The 20,702-nt window shown below is 51.2% G+C and overlaps 7 protein-coding genes across 7 annotated transcripts; 3 read left to right on the forward strand and 4 right to left on the reverse strand.

Moving 5' to 3' along the window:
- Positions 1-1,869: 1,869 nt before the first annotated feature.
- On the forward strand, positions 1,870-2,949 carry QC763_112220 (uncharacterized protein; the record flags this gene model as incomplete). The annotated part of the gene is made up of 1 exon (XM_062907809.1): positions 1,870-2,949. One exon carries the CDS (start codon positions 1,870-1,872, stop codon positions 2,947-2,949), a length of 1,080 nt encoding a protein of 359 aa, XP_062770787.1.
- Positions 2,950-3,489: 540 nt separating this feature from the next.
- QC763_0014310 (uncharacterized protein) lies at positions 3,490-6,001 on the forward strand (the record flags this gene model as incomplete). Its single annotated transcript, XM_062905276.1, has 2 exons — positions 3,490-5,039; positions 5,434-6,001. The coding sequence occupies 2 exons, from the start codon at positions 3,490-3,492 to the stop codon at positions 5,999-6,001; spliced, it is 2,118 nt and encodes a 705-aa protein (XP_062770788.1).
- On the reverse strand, positions 5,054-6,195 carry PRE2 (Proteasome subunit beta type-5; the record flags this gene model as incomplete). The annotated part of the gene is made up of 2 exons (XM_062905277.1): positions 5,054-5,992; positions 6,058-6,195. The coding sequence occupies 2 exons, from the start codon at positions 6,193-6,195 to the stop codon at positions 5,264-5,266; spliced, it is 867 nt and encodes a 288-aa protein (XP_062770789.1). The 3' UTR covers positions 5,054-5,263.
- Positions 6,196-7,596: 1,401 nt separating this feature from the next.
- On the reverse strand, positions 7,597-10,923 carry REG1_2 (protein phosphatase regulator; the record flags this gene model as incomplete). The annotated part of the gene is made up of 3 exons (XM_062907810.1): positions 10,473-10,923; positions 8,733-10,180; positions 7,597-8,677 (listed from the first exon to the last, which is right to left on the reverse strand). The coding sequence occupies exons 2-3, from the start codon at positions 9,428-9,430 to the stop codon at positions 7,597-7,599; spliced, it is 1,779 nt and encodes a 592-aa protein (XP_062770790.1). The 5' UTR covers positions 9,431-10,180; positions 10,473-10,923.
- Positions 10,924-13,243: 2,320 nt separating this feature from the next.
- TRM5 (tRNA(m(1)G37)methyltransferase) lies at positions 13,244-16,759 on the reverse strand (the record flags this gene model as incomplete). The annotated part of the gene is made up of 4 exons (XM_062907811.1): positions 13,244-16,039; positions 16,103-16,204; positions 16,270-16,595; positions 16,653-16,759. 4 exons carry the CDS (start codon positions 16,757-16,759, stop codon positions 14,970-14,972), a joined length of 1,605 nt encoding a protein of 534 aa, XP_062770791.1. The 3' UTR covers positions 13,244-14,969.
- Positions 16,760-16,844: 85 nt separating this feature from the next.
- QC763_112280 (uncharacterized protein) lies at positions 16,845-19,642 on the forward strand. Its single transcript, XM_062907812.1, has 2 exons — positions 16,845-17,199; positions 17,253-19,642. The coding sequence occupies exons 1-2, from the start codon at positions 17,116-17,118 to the stop codon at positions 18,213-18,215; spliced, it is 1,047 nt and encodes a 348-aa protein (XP_062770792.1). The 5' UTR covers positions 16,845-17,115; the 3' UTR covers positions 18,216-19,642.
- QC763_112290 (uncharacterized protein) lies at positions 18,258-19,982 on the reverse strand. The gene is made up of 3 exons (XM_062907813.1): positions 19,711-19,982; positions 19,396-19,569; positions 18,258-19,335 (listed from the first exon to the last, which is right to left on the reverse strand). Exons 1-3 carry the CDS (start codon positions 19,876-19,878, stop codon positions 18,415-18,417), a joined length of 1,263 nt encoding a protein of 420 aa, XP_062770793.1. The 5' UTR covers positions 19,879-19,982; the 3' UTR covers positions 18,258-18,414.
- Positions 19,983-20,702: the final 720 nt, after the last annotated feature.

Here is a 20,702-nt window from a genome sequence, read left to right on the forward strand (position 1 = left end):
ACTACTTTTATCTCAGGTCTAGCATGGTGGAGAGAGGGGTGGAACATCAGATCACGCAGGCTGTCAAAAAATCTTTGATGCTGTGTGACGGGGCACGTTGTGTGTCTCTGATGATGATGATGATGATGATGATGATGGACGGGAGTGATGCATTGTTGAAGACATTACCGAGGTTCGGCGGTATTGCTTTAGGGTGATTGTACCTGACTTGTGGAACGTTGGATGTTATGAGTGTTGGAGTCTCGGCCGAGCCGGGGGAGGGGAGAAAAAGGGCAATATATTGTCTGAAATGGATGGTTGATGAGATTTCGAATGCTGGCCAAACAATGAAGGAAGATAAAGAGCGAGGGAAACGTAACATGAAACTTTACAGACTTTGATTCGGAGAAATAGCCAGAGATGGAATGTGATGAGAATAGGTAGAGAGGTAAAGGTATGGATGATATACGTGAGCTGAGGTTGAGGTTCTTGTGAGGCTGAAAGAGATGCAGATGGTGGTGTGGGTGAGCATGATGGTTTGACCAGATGAGGAAGGCGCACGGACCAAATGGTGTAAGTGGTTTCACTGGACTGCATCGGCCACCAGTCTGAGTGGTGATTGGTTGAATTTCAAGCGCCAGACCTGGGACCACTCGATTGGCTTTGGCTTCTTCAACCTGGCGCAAAGAGAGCAAACTCTTGGAAAACAGACCAAACCCAGTGAGAGGTTTTGCTTTGGATGGTAATTTTCCACATGACTGGTTCCTGGCTTTTGGAGCTGCGATCTTCCAAGACTTTTGCCGATGGAGTCTTGACCGTCTCTCTGCCTCCCATCTGATACTTTGTGTATACTATCGGGGGAAAGCAACGTTTCGTTGCTCACAGGTACTGCCACCTATTACCCGCGCTCTCCGATTCAAGGGGTTCATGGAAGTGTGTGGTGGGGGAAAGGGAAAGAACCAAGCACTGGTTTTGTCTCGCCTGGATATGTTCTATTCTGAGCGGCTGGTGAGAAGGGCAAGCTCTGACAACCGCGCGTCGCGGTGTATGGCAGGTCCGGTTGCATGGACCCCCTTGTTGCTGGTAGTTTACGTTTTTGGAAAACCTTACAGTTTGAGGTTCCCCCTCAGCTTGGCAAGCAACCCTCTTTCTTTTCTTGACTGACTGACTGGGTAGAGACACTCTTGATATTAGGTGTTGAGTCTGCAATTTGGCGTCTCCGGGGGGAAGGATTCCCTGTCTGTTGGGCTCAGGCAGGACTGCCAAGTGGCCGAGATGGAGGAGAGCTGTCCAGTGTTTTGGGCGTGAGTGGCACTTTGGCCTTGTCAGGGCTGGATGGGGGGGAGGATAGATCGCGGGCTTCTTGAGAGACCCGAATGAGCGAGTTGGTGTGTACACGCAGAAGTCTGCATTGGTGTCGAGGGGGTATTTGACCAGACTGTATCTCCTGCTTTTGGGGCGACCTTCTTTTTGGGCCACGCTAGAATTCATCCGGTCTTTACTCGACTTGCAGACGCAGTTTGCTACGTTTTCTTGTTTTCACTTTTTGGGGTGCCATTCATTGTAGTGACGGTCCAGCTGGTTATCGTTGGTTCTCCTATTGTCTGTTGTGGTTGCTCTACACAAAGGGGCCCACGTCTTCAGGACGACAATAACCATTGTTTGTTGAGAATACATTATCCTTATCAGTTGCCCTTCACTTATACCACCCTCGAAGACCACTGTCATTTCGAATATTTATGTTCAACATCTACAACTCAAGGCAATCTCACGCGCTCTCTTAGCAACACACAACAAACCCCAGAAGCAGGCCTTCTTCAGCAAATAGTTTCACACAACGAATAGATCAGCACACCATACCCCTGGAAAAGACGTCACGACAGTACTGAAATGGTCAAACCAACAGCTTTCTCACGAGGAGCCCTCCTGGCCTCTCTGGCCCAAGCCACGACAGCAGCATCTACCTCGAGATATACACTCACGCAGGTCTTCAACGCCACCAACTTCTTCTCCGAATTCACCTTCTTCGACCAGCCCGACCCGACCCACGGGTTCGTAGAGTACGTGGACGCACCCACCGCCAACCGCCTCTCCCTTGCCGGCTACAGCCAAAATGGTGTCTACCTTGGTGTTGATCACACCAACACCACCACAACCGGCCGCAAGTCTACCCGTGTCACCTCTAACCAGGCCTTCACCAAGGGTCTGTTCATCGCCGACATAGCCCACATGCCCGCCTCGGCATCATCGTCTTGCGGACTCTGGCCGGCCTACTGGATGTTCGGTCCTGACTGGCCCACCTCTGGCGAGATTGATATCCTGGAAGGCGTCAACACCCAAAAGTCGAATTCGATAACATTGCATACGGCCAAAGGGTGTGAGATGGCCAACACTGGCTCGCTGGGGAGCACCAAATTGGCAAATGGCAATTGCGAGGGTAATACTGGGTGCGGCCAGACGACATCAGCTACCAATAACTATGGTGCTGGGTTCAACGACATTGGCGGCGGTATTTATGCCTTGGAGTGGACCGATGACCACATTGCTGTTTGGTTCTTCCCGAGGAACTCCAACACTTGCAAGTCCTTGGCCGCCGCATCTCCTTCGTCAGTGCCGAATACCAGCAACTTTGGGACGCCTCTCGCAAAGTTCGTCGGGAATGGATCAGGGAACTGCTCTATCCCTAACCACTTCAAGGACCACAACATTGTCTTTGACACGACGTTTTGCGGTGATTGGGCTGGACAGGTCTGGGGACAGGATGATACCTGCAAGAGTCTTGCTGACACGTGCGAGGACTGGGTCGGGCAGAATCCAGAGGGGTTTCAGGAGGCGTACTGGTTGGTGAATGATATCAAGGTTTATCAGCAGGTTGATCAGGGGCCGGCTGCTGGGCAGACGGATGGGGGGTTTGGGGTTCAGAGGAAGCCGGATGAGGAGAGGAGGAGGGCGAGGAGTTTTGAGGCTTGATTTTCTTTCTTTCAGCCGGGATGGACAGGACTTTGGGGATGGGTTGGTTTTGCATTAGAGATGGATATAGGTTGGGTGAAATAAAAGGCTATATAGATGGGTATCTGATCTGATGGGGGCTGGATATATGGGTGTATTGTGTCATTTTTTCCGTGTTCTTGACCATGCATTTTTGTTAAAGTTTATGAGAACATCCTACTTATTATTCGTTTGTCAATAGTTGCCACTTTTTCTCGATGTATTTTTTGGCTGACCCGTGGTAAGGTGTATAAGTGAGATACGGGCGAGAACGGTCCGCCGTCAGCTGGCAGGGGGTGTCAGACAGCCAAAATCTTGACCTATTCATCTTGTGCACTTTGATGGTTTCACTCATTGGCACTTCAATGACACTTATATCACAAATATTCGAAAGGTGGGTATACCTCAAATATTAATCAGTTCAAGAAGCTGATAACAATTTTCAGACAGCATAAACGGCTTTTCCCATCATTTCATTTTCAGACCAACAAGTAAAAACCAAACCATGAGATTAAAGCCAACATGAAATTCTCAACCACCCTGTCCAATGGGCCACCAAAATATACACTGAGAACAAGGCAGCCATTATCATTCAACAGACACTGTCGATACTTGAGTAGCCGCACTCACCACAAATCTCTCCTCACTATTGCCATAGAGACATCATGCGATGACACCTGTGTCGCTATCCTCGAAAAAGCAGGCCCAGCAGCACGCTTACAGTTCAACAAGAGAATACCATCAAACCATGTTGAATTCAAGGGCATACATCCTACAATAGCCTCCAAATCGCACGAGATTCAGTTGGCTAAGCTGGTCAACGAAGCTGTACAGTCACTACCAGAGCACACCAACCACTCCCCAGAGGTCAAAACCATTTCTATCCGCGACCCACAAACAGGCAAACCCACCCCCCGACGACTTCCTGACTTTGTCTCCGTGACAAGAGGCCCAGGCTTCCCACGATGTCTAGACGTCGGCCTCGGAGTAGCCAAAGGCCTCTCTGTCGCCTGGCAGGTCCCCTTCCTAGGAGTTCATCACATGCAAGGCCACGCCCTCACCCCCCGCCTCGACCACGCCCTACAACAACCCTTCCCCCCTTCCTCCTCAACCCCCTCATCAAAACTCTCCCCTAAATTTCCCTTCCTAACCCTCCTCGCCTCAGGAGGCCACACCCAGCTCCTCCTCTCCACCACCCTAACAACCCACACCATCCTCGCAACAGTAACCAACATCTCCCTAGGCGACATGCTCGACAAAGCCGCGAGGGAAATCCTCCCCCCCTCCCTCCTCAGCTCCCTCCCAAACATAGCCTACGCCGCCGCCCTGGAACAGTTCGCCTTCCCCTCTCCCTCCTACAAGTACACCCCCCCTCCAAACCGGCACTCCGAAACCCTCCCCTCCCCCCTCCCCTCCCCACCATTTGAGCCCGGGTGGTCCCTCACCCCCCCTCTCCCCCTAAGCAAAGAAATGACCTTCAACTTCTCCGGCTTCGGCGGCCAAGTCCAGGAACTAGCCCAGTTCTACCCCCACACCAAACTCGACCGCGTCAGAGCCGAGGAATCCAACCAAATACTCTCCCCCCCATCCCTCACAACCGAACAGCGCCGGATTTTAGCAAGAGAAACAATGAGGCTGGCATTCGAGCACCTCGCTTCAAGGGTCGTTTTTGCGCTGAGGGAACTCCAGCCTGTGAGCGAGGCCGACAAGAGGCATGGTACCGGGAGGAATGATCTGAAAAGATTGAAGGGGCTGTTGAGGGGAGGACAAAAGATCGAGACGTTGGTGCTGTCGGGGGGCGTGGCGTCGAATAAATTTCTGAGACACGTCCTGAGGAGTGTCCTCGATCAGAGGGGGTGGCCTGATATAAAGCTGGCTGCTCCGCCTGTGAGTCTTTGTAGCGACAACGCGGCCATGATTGCATGGGCGGGGATGGAGATGTTCGAGACGGAGGGGGTGGAGACTGATTTGGGAGTGAGGTCAATTCAACGCTGGTCGTTGGATGAGAGTCTTGGAGAGGAGGGGACGAGGGGGGTGATGGGGGTTGACGGGTGGCTCAAGAGGCAGAAGATGTAAGATAGGTGCACATTAGCGTTCCAAATCTAATGAGATATAAGCTTGAGGAGCTAAAAAGCAATCAGGGTGGTGGTAAAGAGTGCCGTGGTTATCATACACACGCATCCTCTTTATTTAACGTCTTGATTGCTGCTTTAATTCATCGTTTCATGCATTACCAACGCCCCTAATTTACCCCATTTCTTGTGCAAGTAAAAACCAGAACGCTCCTCCCTACCCTCTAAACCTCCTCCGAGAAATCACTCGTAACATTGCTAAACTCGCCCTTCTCCAGCTTCGTCTTCCAAAACACCGGGTTCGTGTCCGTAAACCCGTGCTTCTCCCACCCGGTCTCCTTGACATGATATAAGTTGATAAACCCACCCGAGTACGCATCCCTGTGCGTGGCAGCCAAGATACTCCTGCTCCCCAGCTCCAGCGCCTCCTCCACCGTCAAGTCGTACCTGTACTCGGCATCCAGCACGCCATACGCAAACGTCTGGCCGGACCCGACGCAAAACAGGTTCCCCGCCAGCCTCGTGCCGTCGCTGTCAATGTAGTACAGCGCCGGCCCTTCCTCCTTGGTGACGCCGGCGCACATGGTGCCCATCGACAGGCCCTTGCCCTTGTACTGGTACACCAGGTTGGCGAGGATCTTGCTCGCGGCCGCGACAGAGATTCTCCTCTTGTGGCGGAGCTCGTGGAGGCGGCACTGCATACCGAGCCAGGCGAGCCAGTACTGGCAGTCGGCGGCGCCGCCGGCCATGGTGCCGAGGAGGTCGGAATTGATCTCGATGACCTTTTTGACCGTCTGGGAGGCGATCCAGTTGCCGGCCGTGGCGCGGGAATCGGTCGCGACGATGATGCCACCCTGGAAGCGGAAGGCGAGCGTGGTGGTGCCGTGGGCGATCTTGATGGGGCAGTGGGGGTTGGAGCGGTCGTCGGTTGCTGCGCGGAGCCAGGCCGAGGGCTGGAGTAACGATGGGTGATTAGTGTGATGTTTGGGTGTGGTACAGAGAGAGAATAAAGACATACCTGAGCTACGGGCGGCATGGCAAACTTCAGCGAAAGGTTGGGAATAGACCCGGCGGCGAACTCCTCCTGCTCCTGCTCTGTGAACAGCTCATTCTGGGTGTAGGTCGGGCGACTGTACCGCGCAACGAGGGTGTCCATCTTTGCGTTCTGTGTTTTCTGTGTCGATCGAAGCCGTAAATTCTGTCGATTTGTTGTCGTCGATGAAGGTGGGGTTGGTTTTGGAGTTGAGGGAACTGTTCAAGGGTACTGGAAGTTGGCTGGCTTGGTTGTTCAGGTCGGAGCTCAAGGCAGCTCCCGTTGCAACGCGTTCAGCCCACACCACACAGCCTTGGAGGTCTGAGCTCCCCCTCCGCAGTTGAACCCCCCCCAACCACCCACTCGCTTGGCAAATGGATTCAACGCCTTCCCCAGGTTTTCGAGAAGTCCTTATCCTGGTTGGACTTTAGCACATGCCATGTCCCAGGTAGAGAGATCACCTCATTTGATTCTGGCGATACTACAAATTTAATTGTCTTTATTATTATTATTACCATTAGGATAGTCTATTAAGTAGACTCGTGCTAAGCCAACCAACGCTCCTTTTTGCACGCTCAACCCCAACCCTAACAGACCATTCATGATACCTGGTAGAACTATACACAACGTCAACTCAGACTCGCTCAGCACGCTATCAACCCCAAAACCCGATATCGCAAAGACAGCAACGAAGCACACAGTCATCAAGGCACCAAAAGACACATTGAACGCAGTCGGAGAAGCGCACAAAACACAAACACCCCACGCTAGAGCAACCATAACATCATAAAAATCAGGAGACTCGATTAGGTGCCTCGAAAATATTGTGTGGTCACCCATGTTCCTTTTGTCTTCCCTATACTCCCGCGATGGCGGATGACCCAACTCCCAAGACCGCCCAAATTAGATATATAGTGCCTTATTGGAGGGTGCGAGGCTTCCCAAACTTCCACCAGTCGGTGACCCAGTGTCCGCACCTCACACACCAACCAACCCAAATGCACATATCGTGAGCCCATTGCTGAGTAGGTCGTCTAGCACAAGCTTTTTTTTCCCCTCCCTATTCCAGTTTGCCCAGCCAGATTGAGCAACCGGCATCAGTGAGGTCTGATTGCCTCCCTGATAAATAAAAACAAAAAAAAAACAAAATGGTCTCGAAACACCCCAGCCAATGCATATTTCGTTGTCGTGATTAACCCCTTGAAGCCAAAAAATTTTAATAACCCTTCCCCCATGCGAATACAAAATGGCTTTGCCGTTTTTTGCGGGATATTGATGACGATGAAGAAGATAATGAGGGAGTGGTCCGTTTGTGTGTGCGTGTGTCGCAGCGTGACCATTTTGTGAATCGTCATCCGAAAACCAAAAACAGGGCAAAATGGCCCAACGCACCGCAAAGTATGTCTTTATCGTACATCTTCAAAACTTTTTCGGACTGGGGCGAAATCGATGGGTATTAAGCGCAACCTCCTTCTGGAAAACACAGGATTGGTTAATAAGAAAAGTCTCGCCACAAAAAGAGTATTATTTCCTCCACCCAACATTCCAGATAACGTGGACAATGTCCCGGGCCGTATTTACCGTATCAATAACCCGGCCAATGAGGCTGGTTCCGCTCGATGATTCCGAATCTCCTTCTTCGTAAGGCATAAACATCCCCGACGATGTTCGTCGCATCCCCACTGGTTCTGCCGAAAGACTGGACGTCGAGGTTGACCGACGCAATCCAGAGCCGCCTTCACCAAAGCTGCCCCCGAGACTAGAGCTGGTGCTGGCGCTGGCGCTCTTGCTGCTAAACCGGACGGGCTCGTCATCGTCATCGTCACTGACGTCGTCGTCGTCGTCGTCGCTCGCAAAAAAGAGTTTGCCGGACTTCTTGGATGGCCGCAATGTCTCCTGAGAGGAAGATGGGGATACCGGCGAGTTCTTGTAAATTCCCGTGCTGTGCTTCATGGCCGTCTCCGTCGGCTCCGGCGTGTCGTCCCGGTATTTCAACGTGGTCGACGGCAGCATGGCGATTGTTTTGCTTTCCATGTTGCCAGCATGGCTCGCGGCCCTCCTCATGGTTGGTCTTCTCTTTTTGATGGCTGATCGCTTCATCATGATGGCACCGTCATCCGAGTCACTGTCATAGCGGACAGGCTCGTCGTCCTCGTCGTCGTCACCCTTGATCTCAACCGCAATGCACTGCTCCACTTGCTCGTTGAAATGGATGTGCTTCTTCTCGTTGAATGGAGATGTGATGCCGGATGATCTTGTGGAAGGGAACAGGCTGGTACCGTCATGGCTGACGCCTCGCGAAGAGAATGGGAAGCCGACAAAGTCAGTGGTGGCACGCTCGAGTCCTGGTCGTTGACCACCTCGCTTCAGCCCACCCTTCTGCTGCGCCTGCACTGCCGCCGCTGCTTGCTTAACCAGCGATGACGTTGACAGGGACCTCTGAAGCATGATTTCTGACATGGTCCTCTTCTTCAAAATGGTCTTCTTCTTCTCTTGAGGATTCGATTTTGATAACCGCGAGCTCGAGTTTTTCAATCTCGGGTTTGACATGGATGCACCAGACTGTAATGGGCCATAAAGCCACGTTACATCGCAGTCTTTGAGCCTGTTGTGTGTTAGGGATTCAGTAGCAAAAACACCCCCATGTCAATTGTACGCACCAGTTAAGCGTCTCAGGCGAGACTGTGCTCAGCTTGTTTTTCGCCTTCATCCATGTTCGCCAGGAAGCATTTTCTAACCGCGCAGAGTCGCTGTAATCGCCTCTTCTTGAGACGATCAGCTTCCACGACGACCAGATATCCTCCTCACGCCAGTTATGCGAGAGGTAGTCCACATGTCGAGAAGGCCGGACCTTTAGTGAGATGTCATCCTCGGCTCTCTCTGATATGTCGGGTGTCCCCGGCCGTGAGGTGGCTGCCGAGTTCTCATCGTCATTTGGTGACGAAGTGTATGAGTAACCCGCCTGAGGACTTGGTGCAGGCTCAGACACCTCAATACGGCCGAAGTAGCCACCCCTCTCCTCGTACTGCGGAAAAATGATGTCGTCCTCCGAGGTTACCGACTCGGCGTTCCTGACTTCCTCACAACCTGACACCAGGGAGAATTTTGCCCCAGACTTTGTTGACCGCAGCTGGTCTGATGAGTCAATGCGAATAATGCGCGGCGAGGATGGCGTGGAAGACACGCTCGAGCTTGAATAGCTTCTTGTTGACTCTGGGTAAAGATCTGCTAGCCGCGAAGTGGAGGATGAGGTATGGAACCCCGAGTTTTTTGTGACGAATTTTGGTTGCGAGTGAGAGCGGCGCAACGTTGAAGCAGAGAAATAGTTATTCTCTTCGGATGAAATAACCACGGCCATGTTGAAAGCCTGAACCCTGATAATCAATGGAGCGCCGTCCAAAGTCACCTTCTATCCTTCAACAAGCAACCCAGAGGTCCTCTCATGGAGCAATTAAAAGTCGAAACCGTCTGGGCCGCGGCAGAAGATGACGCGATGTGAGGAAGGGCGAGAGACAATGCCCTCGACTTCTTTCTGCTGTGGTGTGAGCGGGAAAGCGTCCCGGTGGCTGATAGGGCTTCCGAGAACAAAGACGGCGGCCGGGTTGAAGGGCTGCGCGGTTCCTTGACGTCGGGACAGGTCGTGTTCGGCGAAACGAGACGGCGCTTTTCTCGGTAAGCTGCAGAAATCACGATTAGACGGGTCCCAACAACGGAAATTTTGCTTGAAGATCGTGGTGTGAGGTGTGGCTTGAGCGAAAGCGGAATTCTGAAATCACTTCGTATGGTGTACCCGAGGTGAAGGGAGAAAATGGGGCTGGAGGTCTGGAGGAGCGAGAAGGTGTACGGATAAGTCACCGGCTCTTCGAGGTCTGGGCACCTTGGGCAGACTGAGCGGAAGTGGGTTTTGCAATATCGACCAGCCAGCTCCTACCCTGACCCCCCTGCCGGGTGTGCCGTCAAAACGTGGGATGCGTGACCCGGAGAGGGGGGGATTTGATGCTCAAACGGGGGTGTGGGGATTGGGGGTTCGGTTTGGCAATCATGGGGGTTCCACAAGGCTTTTGCCCTCGCTCTCCCCATTATCAAGCCAAAAAAAGGTGAGCGTGAGCTTGAGAGAGCGTGAGCAGGTGAGGTGAGGGATTGGAATTCGGCGATGCACTTGTACCCCATCGTCATGTGCCCCCCCACCCGTTTTTGTTCAATGGGATGTGCAGGCGCACAGGCAGCCAGCAAACCAGCAACCATCGAATGCCTTCTTCATTCGTCCCGGCTTTTATTGCCCAGCCCAGGGGAGTGGAGGGGACGAAAGCGGTAGGTAAGGTATGTTACCTTGGAGTAAGAGAGGCAAACAGGCCGTGGAATGGCAATTGGAAACACTGAAATGAAAACTGGTCACGTACCCTTTCTAGTTTTATGGACTACCGGTAGTTGGCTGGGAATGTGATGGATTTTATTTTGTTTCGTGGTTGACCCCCCGCGTCCCTCGTTCCTGGGGAATTGCGTAGGGCAGTTCGTTGTTGGGTTTGGAGTCTAGGAGGTGAAGCAAGGGATGGAGAGGCGTTCGTCGCAACAATCGATGCCGTCGTGAGGGGGAGAAGAGGGCGATTGTCAAAGTCGGAGGGCCATGGTGGTCATTGCCGTCGAAAAGGTCTCGAGTCTGTCTGTTGTCGAGGGGGACAAGACAATGGATTTTCTCTGCAGACGTCCAGGGGCCGGTGGACGGGATGGGGAAAAAACAAGGTGGTAAAAATGCAAGTTGGGGTTCTGTGCGACGATGCCCGCCGAGAATTTGGAGCTGGACAACTGGAGGCGGTCTGGGGGGGGGGGGTGCCCGGTGGGCATTGACTTGACTGCACAGTGCAGGCGTTGCAGGTCACCAGGGAACCAAACCAAGGGTGGGCGTGGGAGGAAGGACGGACGCGGGAGAGGCGGGCAGACGGGGGGCAGACGAATCGCTGGGCTGGAATGGGCGACCAGGGTTGCGCTTGTGACCTCGTCTGGCGCCTCTCCTTGGTTGGTGACGGTTCCTGTTAGTCAAGCCGTTCAGTCTTTTGAATTGGCAATGGCACTCGAAGGCAGGATGGTTCAAATGGCAGCCGAACAGTCTCTTTGAATAGCACCGGGTCCTCCGGCAACTCAGCAAGTAATAATCTCGAGACTCTGCGACTCCCGTCTCTTCCTTTCCACTGATCCATGATCTACCTTTTACAGACAGTGGTTGCCCTGTGCCCTGTGCTGACTGACTGTGGACAGTGGACACTCCCAGGCTCGCCAGGCTGAGTTGAACACGGGGAAATGGAGAGAGTGGCCCATGGATCGACCGGAAAGTCTGATTCAGGTCCCTCTCCTGCAGGCGGCGCCGTGAGAGGTACCTTTGCACTACAACTCGGCGTCCCGTGCACCGGTCGCTTTCACCAGCACCAGCAGTCCAGAACACTGATGCTGTCAGAATCCCTCCCCACTCGGGGCTGTCCCATTGCGTTATCATTCCCAAAAAGTTTGGTGCTGAGCATGCTGAACAAGACGCCATCTTGTCTTCGTGTCTTCCAAGTCCTGTGCTCCACCGCAGCCTTCGCCTCTCACGCGGGGTCGTCTCTGGGCGTTCTTCTGCTCTCCACTGACAAGGCCGGCCGGAGCCTTCGATCTTCGAGAGTTACCCCGTGGCAGCGCCCTTTATTTGTCGGCGAGGCGAATTCATCTTCATCGATCAACAAAAAGGGCAGTTCGGATCGGCAACTGGCTCGCTATGCTCCTCTGTTCCGGAACATCCTCGATTCAGCGGCTCCTCCGGCTTCTCCCGCGTTTCTGCAAACAGCGTCAAAGCCACCCCGAGTGAGGAGAGAGCTTTCCAATGCATGGGGTGGGACTTGGCTCTGCTTCCATTGTTTCGACCTCAAGCTTCCAGACACTCATCAGGCTGGCTAGCTCGGTGGTGCTGGAAAGTGGGACCTCATCAGTCAAGCCGAGGCGAGTGCGACGGCCTCATCCATTCAAACCAGTGCACAATCTCTGGCACAGACTGTCAATGCGTGGAAGTGTCCATTCCCGAGATCAGAAGTTGGGACGTTTGATGAAAGGCCCCAAGTCGAGCGGCTTTGGTATCAACCATCACACCGTGGTATGTTTCAACCTGTTTCTGCTCTACATCGGAGATCTCTTTAAAATAGCCCATCTCACCAGCGGACATTACCGCACATATCTCTGCAACACTAGTCTGTCCCTGCCAAAAAAAAAAAAAAAAAAAAAAAAGGCTCTTCACTCCAATCCAAACAAGGACCAGCAGCCGCGTCAGGTTCTTCAAAGCGTCGACAGCAAATCCCGCCCTAGGGGAAAGCCGGAACGGATGGAGAAGTATGAACAGGTTTCAGCTATTCCTACATCATCACGCTTCGTCCAAGCTGCAGGAGTTCTTGAGATGCAAGATAGCAGCAATGCAGGGACTTTGGACATGAACTCCGGATGGTTTGGCAGATACGAGTGTTTTTAACTTTGACTGAAGAAACGGGACTCAGACAAGTACCTTATTCTCGTGGTCCTCAACGGTCGCCTCAAGATATTCTTAGATTTATCCGTCACCGTTATGGTAGTTTCAACAAAACATCAACTTGCAAACTCAATTCAAGTCTGCATGCATAGTCCCAGATTAGCTGCTGATGCCCTCCAATAGAGTCCTATCATCTGGCAACGTTCATGTGGCCATTGGACACAACAACCCACCGATCCGGAACCATCTTCCCGGCGCGCCCTCGAGAGCTCCAGCAGCAATGTCACCTGCAGCCTGCCGTCGACAGCTATTGTTGGCTGCCGACGCTGCAACTATCTTCACGATCCGGGCTTGGCAGTCCACATCGGAAGCTGTCTCGTTGCTATCTCGCATCTTGCCAAGCATGCCGCCGACAATTTCCTTACATGGCGGGCTGAGGCGTATCCGGAGATATGTCCGGGGGTACTGGCGGGGAGCACCGGGCCATTCCCGGGGGTTCTTGCTTTGCAGGTCGGCATGAGGTGCTATGGAATGGCAATTGCTCGCTGAATACACGGTTGAATACACAGTTCTAGACCTTTTGAAGGATATCTCGGCATTGCACGTTGGAAGCGGGTCAAGCAGACGTCGTGTGTAAGTGGATGTTTAATCAACAAGCATTTTCCTTTGACCTCTTTACATTCCACCCAGGAACTGATCATGAGTTAAGTTTATGCTTCCCCATTCAGTAAGTAGCCTTCAACCCAGACGACCGAGAGTAACCATTGACTTCCGCATCCCACAATATCTTAAACCCGTCTATCCCTATCTCTCCATATCACCTTCCCTCTCGTGACGAGCTGCATATCTAGAAGAAATCCGGGTATCCCACGCTACATACATACCTAGTTCGCACTATACAATACGACCGGTTAAATCGGTGGCGTTTCCTGTCGTGTCCCAGTTCTTTGCTCCCCTTCTCTCGCATCTTTCACACCGTTGTTGCAGCTGCAAGAACAGGGCATGGCAGTGTAGCTATGACAGCTTGCTTATCTCCCCGCCCCCGCCCTTCGGGAAGCTCGTTGATAAGACGAACAACAACGACACCAGAGACCGGTGAACTAGGAATTGGGAAATTCTCTTATCCTTTTTACGACTAGAATGGTCCGGAACCGGATGTGGTTGAGGAAGATGCAACTGGGAGTTGGGGAGGGAGGTAGGGAGGGGTGTTGGCATTCTTGGTGACTTCGTCATCTCTCGACCAGGTTATGTCATCTTTTTTTTCCATATGAGGGGGGAACAATTGGGGTGATTTATACACACACACGCCATAAGAATCTAGAATTCCATAAACCTCCTCTAAACAAAGAGATATGCTGCGGGGGGAGTTCTTGACCGAGTCGACAGCCACGTCTCTTCGGACCGAAATGTTTTAAATGCCGGTTTAACGTGGGGGGGATGGAGGATGGGAACGGGAAGGGTAAACTAACCCCTCCTCTTGGGAGCTCATGGGAGCTGTTTCGTGTCACCACCACCCAACTTTGAAGCTTTTGCTCGCCGAGGGGCTTGGGCGAGGTAGGTCGTAGCTTTAGAAGTTCCAATATGCGGGAGAGGGATGAATTGCGTAGCGTAGCAGTACAGTCAGTCTGTAACATCCCTGGTGTGCAGGTGTGTAGGTGTGTGTGTGTGTGTGTGTGTGTGCCCTCATCCGACGAAACTTTGACATAGGTAACAACACACACAATGGGATGGGAGGACGGATCGGACGATGTGCTGCCACCACCTCACCCCTGGGATTTTGGCAGCCCCATCCCCACTTTCGTTTAAGCAAGAGTTGGGGTCTTAATCCGATGCCATCCATGGCGTGCCGTCATTTATAAGAAAAACACACACAACGAGAGAAGATTTCCCGGTGGGAACTTTGTCCAGAGGTTTGGTTGATGTGAGCTGTTATATGTGCGTTGTATGGCGTGAGTTACATCGGGTGGGCCTCCCGTGCAGCCGGGGTGGTTTGTGTGTGTGGTAGGGTGTGTGATGTGATCTTTGCCTGCCGGGCAAAGAGAGATGGGATGGGGATACACTGGGGGTGTGGGGGTTGTTTTTTTGGAGGGAGGTGTTGATAAATTGGTTGTTGTTGTGAGATGCATATCCTTTGGTTTGATCTCACCCTGTCAATTCGCGAGTTTGGGGATGCCACTGATGGTAATGAGCACGTAAATGTCGCGATTATTCGGTTTGATATCATGATCACATATTCGAGCCCTGGCCTGGACGGTATCATGATGCCAGATGAACATAAGCATGATGTGAAAGTAGCCGAAATCTTAGTTGTAGACTTTTCCCCTGCAGCCCGCCCTATGTGCCCCTGAACACCATGCTTCCCTCCTATGTTGCCAATGCCCGAATGAACCCATCATAGTCATGAACAGCCAACCTAGTCCCTCGCCGCAAAAGCAACGGCAGCCGGAAGACGGAATGTAGCGCAGTACATGCTCTTGGCCGGCGCAACGTCTCTCACATTGTGAACAGCAACCTCGCCTTCCCCATTAAGATTGTAGTCAATGTTACCCGGCTTCATGGGGAAACCAAGATACTTGGTAAGCCTTTCGCAGATATCAATCAACGGTCTCTCGTCGTCGGCCTTGAGCGCGAAGCAGTGGACGTGAACAAGAGGCAGAGGAGTCTTCGTGGTGGGTGCGAAGAGGTTTTCTTGCAATTGATAGATTCCCTTGAACGAGCCGACAAACTCGATTGCCGAGGCTGGCAGGTTCATGACGAAGTGCGAGATGGTGGGAGGGAGAGGATATGTTTCTGTGATTAAGGGCTTTAGCGGCTCCGGTACAAAACCGGGCGTGGTGGGCTTATCCGTCTTCTTGGACTTTGATCTCGGTCCAGGTTTTGTGATGACGACCTTTTCACCCTTGAGGGATGCCGCTAGAATTTCATCCGTCGCTTGACGGATGAAGCCGAGGCCATCCTCGCAGAAGGGACGAACAAAATCCTGGACCTTGTTCTTCTGGATGTTGGCCTTGAGACACTTGTAACTTTCGGGGTTCTTGTCGTTGGCCCAGACAAACACACGTTTTTTGCCGGCTGGGAGGGCAAAGGGGCCGATGCCTGCCATCACGTCGCATACCACCTCTCCTGGCTTGAAGAAGCTGATGATGCGGGTGTGTTCGTACTCGAGCTTGCTGTTCCAGTACACCTTGGAATAGTCGAAGTTGAAACTGCAGTTGTTTTCAGTGCAGGAGACGTTGAGGTCATCTTCGCCAGCCAAAACTTCGTACTGGAAGGTGCGGAACTCGGACTCGGCTCCGACGTTGTCGACTTTGTTGATGACAGTCTTGATGCTGGGGTTCTTGTCAAGGATTATTTCTGCTACTACCTTTTTGTAGGGAAGGTAGCTATCTCGGAGGTTCAGGTGAGCAACGTGGCCTGCTACGTTGAAACCAGATGGAATCTCATCATGAAGTTCAGGGGGGAGGACCGACTCCATGGTGTCGCCTAGTTTGATGCAGATGTGAGATTGCCATTCTAACAATGTATACAGTATCATGTGTCTCTTACGTGCGGTCCAGTAGTCATATTCGAGTGTGAGCTCATAAGGAATGACTGTCAACTCCTCTTTCTGAATTCCTTCTTGAATAACAGGACCCCATGTCGTCGGTTCTGAAATGGCGAGCAGTGGTTAGCATATGTGGCCTTAAAACAGCATTGATTTTGACACTATTTACCTTCAGCCTTCACACTTGGATTGAGTAAGATACATTTGCGACCTTGCGCACCGAGCTCCTTATCTGGGTGAGACACAATGGGAGATATCCTGTCGACCTTGAGCATCTCCTGGCTTGTTTGAAGGACCTTTCTGTAATGCGCAATGACCTTGGGGCTTTGTATGGCGGCGGCAGCCAAGTCCACCTTCTTGCTGAACAAGGCGCGGTTCAGCGCTGCACCGGCGCCTAAACGAACAACGGGTGGACGAAGAAAACTCATCTCCACGTTTTCTTGTTGTCCTTTCACAGCGTCAACGCTTGGTGTGGTTCTGCTTTGGGCTTCCATTCTCTCAGAAAGTTAACAAGTAATTGTAATGAGAAGAAGAAACCGAGCCTCAATTTACCTTCCAAAAGTTGAGTGAGCGAACGGTGCCTCCTTCATGTGAGCGTAGATCTTGGGCACAAGGCTGAGTGACTCGGAGGGGTGAAATTTTGAGGGGGTCCACAGCATTTTTCCAAATAACCAATCATATGAGACATATCACGCCACTGTAATTGAGACCTTCAGCCTTGCCTGCTGGTGATGTCACTTCAGCCTCTTAGAGAACGGACGCGACAGTTCGGGCCTTCGTAGTGCGCGTTTGCTTTTTCTGCCTGGAGATGCTGAACAAGTTCATCCCCGTCTGCTAAATAGAACGCCATTCGTGTCGCGATTTGGGACGGAAACCCTCCGAAGTCACATGCCGCTGCTTCCACTCGAAGCCGTTGACATGGTCGTTCGGTAAAGTCGTTGAAATAAGAGCACTTTTCAGGCTGAAAACCTGGGGAAACTGTCGGAGAGATATCCCGACTTCCTCCTTTAACAATATGGCACAGAAAAGGACCATTCACTCATTCTTCACTCCGGATCCAAAGAAACAGCGAATCGCAACGATTGCTGACGAAGATGAGGTGAGGTTGGCTTTCTTTCAGTGATGCGAAACTCCAGACTAACATTGAGATAGACACCCACTTACTCCTCACACAACACATACCCCTTTCCTATCAGGGACCTCTCGAAGTCCATCACTAAAGAGCTCACCTCCCTTCCAGCCAGACCAGGAAGGCCCATAAACGACCAACCAGAGCTAGACCTCATCTGCTTTGAGCCATTCATCCCCTCCTACCTCGCCAAAGACCTCTTCCACTTCCTCCGCTCTGAACTCCCTTTCTACAGAGTAGAGTACTCCATCAAAAGATTCGGTGTTGAGACTCAAATCCGCACCCCAAGGTACACCACCGTCTTCGGACTCGACCACACCTCCCTCTTTGACGACGACAACCCCAGCATCATCCTCGACGCCAGAACCCACACCCGAATCAACATAGGTGAAGCCTACCCACGGTACTCGCCCCGTCCAATACCACAATGTCTCGACGCTCTCCGCAAATCAACCGAAGCGGCCACCAACTGCAAGTTCAACTTTTGCCTGGTGAACTACTATGCCACAGGATCAGACAGCATATCCTTCCACAGCGATGACGAGCGGTTTCTCGGTCCAGAACCAGCTATCGCCTCCTTCAGCCTAGGAGCAGCAAGGGATTTTCTCATGAAACATAAACCTGTCCCACCACCCCCAGACGGCCAAACAACAGTATTCAAGCAGCTCAAGTTACCCCTCGCGAGCGGCGACATGATTCTCATGAAGGGCAAAACCCAATCTAACTGGCTGCACTCTATCCCGAAAAGAGCTGGCAAAAGCAGCCAGTATGGTGATGGAAGGATCAACATCACCTTTCGGAGAGCCATGGTGAAAGGAGGGACTGATAATTACTATAACTACAATGTCGGCAAGGGTCCCGTTTTCAGATGGGATGACACAGCCAGGGAAATGAAGGAGTGGAAGCCAGCCCCCAAAGCCAGCACGGAACGTAAACCGATCACATATCCCAAACCAGAGAAGGATGAGCCAGAAAAAGCCGACTGATTTTGAATTTTCCCAAAAGTCTATTCACAGTATCTAACATGCTCTTCGCTGGCAGAATGAAAATGACGAGACAGAAACAATGAAAAAAGAAACAAAACAAGAGAAAACCGCCGCCCTGTCGCCCAATATCGTCCTCGTATGACCCTGTCCTCTATATCAAAACCCAGACAGAAAGAAGAAAGGAAGAGCAATATCCGCCCTACCTCCCCATTCTCATCTGCGCCTTGGCAAACTTGCACAACGCCCGATAGAAAACCTGGTACCCCACCCCTTGGTTATCCGGCACATGGAAAATCTCCGTCAACCGAATCTGCCACGGTGGGTAACCGGCAAGCTCAACAAAGGGATTGAACAACACAAGCAGGTCAGGCTCCTCCATGACACTCTCGCTCAGCTCGGCGTCTACTAGCTCGGTGGTGATGTCGACGGGCTGGAGTTTTTTACGCTGGGACATCTCGGCAAGGGTCTTGGTCAGGTCAACAATGGAGTCTCTGCCATCTTCGGCAGAGATGAGAAGAATATTAATGTTCTTGCGGTTCTCATTGTTGGGGCTGTTGCTGAGGGACAGGAGACCGGATTGGACTGGCGGGATGTGAGGGGCACCGAGCGAGACGGAGGGGAAGGAGGGGCCGAAGTAGGTTTGGAGACGCTGGGAGATGGTCTGGTGGGTTTCCTTGACGTAACCTTTGAGGATGCCAGTTTTCTCGTAGATGGAGAGCTGAGTGATGCCCGCGCTAGCGCACCAGGCGGCAATGTCGGCTGCTTCGTTGACGAGCTTTTCGAGGCCGGCTCCGCTGCGCCCTTGATCCTCGAGGGTCAGGATGACGCTGAGGTGTTTGGGAAGGCGACTGAGGTCTTTGATATCACGCTGTATTAACTCGGGGGAGTGGTGGTGGTGGTGATAGACGGTGTAGAAGCGGTTGCCAATGGCATGGTAAGCCTGGCGGAGGCGGATGTGGATGGAGAAGTAGAGGTGGATGAGGGCGTAGATGAAGATGTGGAAGTGGCGGCGAAGGAAACGGCGCAGACCCAGCTTGCCTTTTCGTTCTTCTCGTGAGACTTGGGAAAGGGAGGCTCTTCGGGTGCGGTCGAGTGGTGGTGGGGGTGAGGGGAGATATGGCTGTTTGATGCTTAACGTCAGCGTTGGTCGGATCACATGCTTTTGGTTTGGGGCGCGTACCTTAAGAAGGTTGACCTTCTCCTCGGGCGTCAGAAGCCTGTGACTGAACTTCTCATCCTTACGATACCGTTGCAGGTCTTTGGCGCTGAAGGGCATGGCGTATAGCAGCTTATTGTCGATGCCGGAGAGGTCGGCTGGGGTTTGGTTTTGTGGTGGTGCCCGTAAGCGTGGCTCCTTTATGATCCAGCAGAGTTGGGTTAGACGCAAGGATTATAGACTAATCTCCAAGACTACAACTTCAAAGAAACAATGTTGCCGAGACGGAATGTTCGGCTTCGATGTGGTAAGAAACAGGAAGAAAAGGGGGTTGCATACCTCGCCCAGTCTGGCGTCTCCCTTGGAAAAGTTGGACTCCATTGCAGCTTCCTGGCACACACCACCCTTGCTCCGGGTGGGAATACCTGCTGCTCCTACTGATACGGCGAATCGAGTGAGGTGAGTCTCGGTCAGCCACGTAACTTCGTCGCGGTCTGCCAGTGACATCCGAGGCCAAGCATCTGGGTCCAGGGCATGACGGAATGTGGCTGACGTTTTTTTTTCTAGGAGCTTTTGGCAGCTGTGGGTGTGATTGGCTTGCAATTCAGCACCTATTTTTCCGTTAGGAATCTAATACTCTAGCTTATACTTAGGAGCTTAGTATCTCGTTTATATTAAAAAATGCTATTTATTAAAAATAAATTATAATTAGTCCTTTTCATAGTAAAATAAAGTAATATTAAAAGCTTTTACAATTAATATTATATTTTTATTAAAATATAATATATTATATTATTATATTTATTTAATTACATATAATAGCCTTAAATATTAAAGTAAAAATATTACTAAATCAACTAGTATTTAAAATTTGAAATAGACTTATATATTAGTTTTAACTAATTGTGAAGTTTGATTTTTCTAATTTTTTATTCTGTATTTATATAAAATTTTAACCTTAAATAAATTTCTGAAATTAAAATGAAATCAAAATTGCTATTAAAATTATTTACTTTAATATTGTTAAGTATTGAATTTAGATTTCCTATATTTTCAATTATTTTATCAATTTATAATTTAATTAGTATTGCTAGATTTTTGAAGATATTTTAAAATACTTGATTACTATTTATAGTATAGTAGTTAGTTTAAAGCTATAATTTATATGATAAATTAAATATTTAAAATGTATATATTTAATTTCTAAGGTATAGTAAAGATATAATGCTAATACTCTAAATTAAAGCTATTAAAAAAGCTACAAAAATCGGTGCTGCGAGCCGATTGGCTCTGAGTGAGCCCACCACAGGGCAGCCAACTGGCCATGCACG

This window comes from Podospora pseudopauciseta, chromosome 1, assembly GCF_035222475.1.
Source record: "Podospora pseudopauciseta strain CBS 411.78 chromosome 1, whole genome shotgun sequence".
Classification (NCBI taxonomy): Eukaryota; Fungi; Ascomycota; class Sordariomycetes; order Sordariales; family Podosporaceae; genus Podospora; species Podospora pseudopauciseta.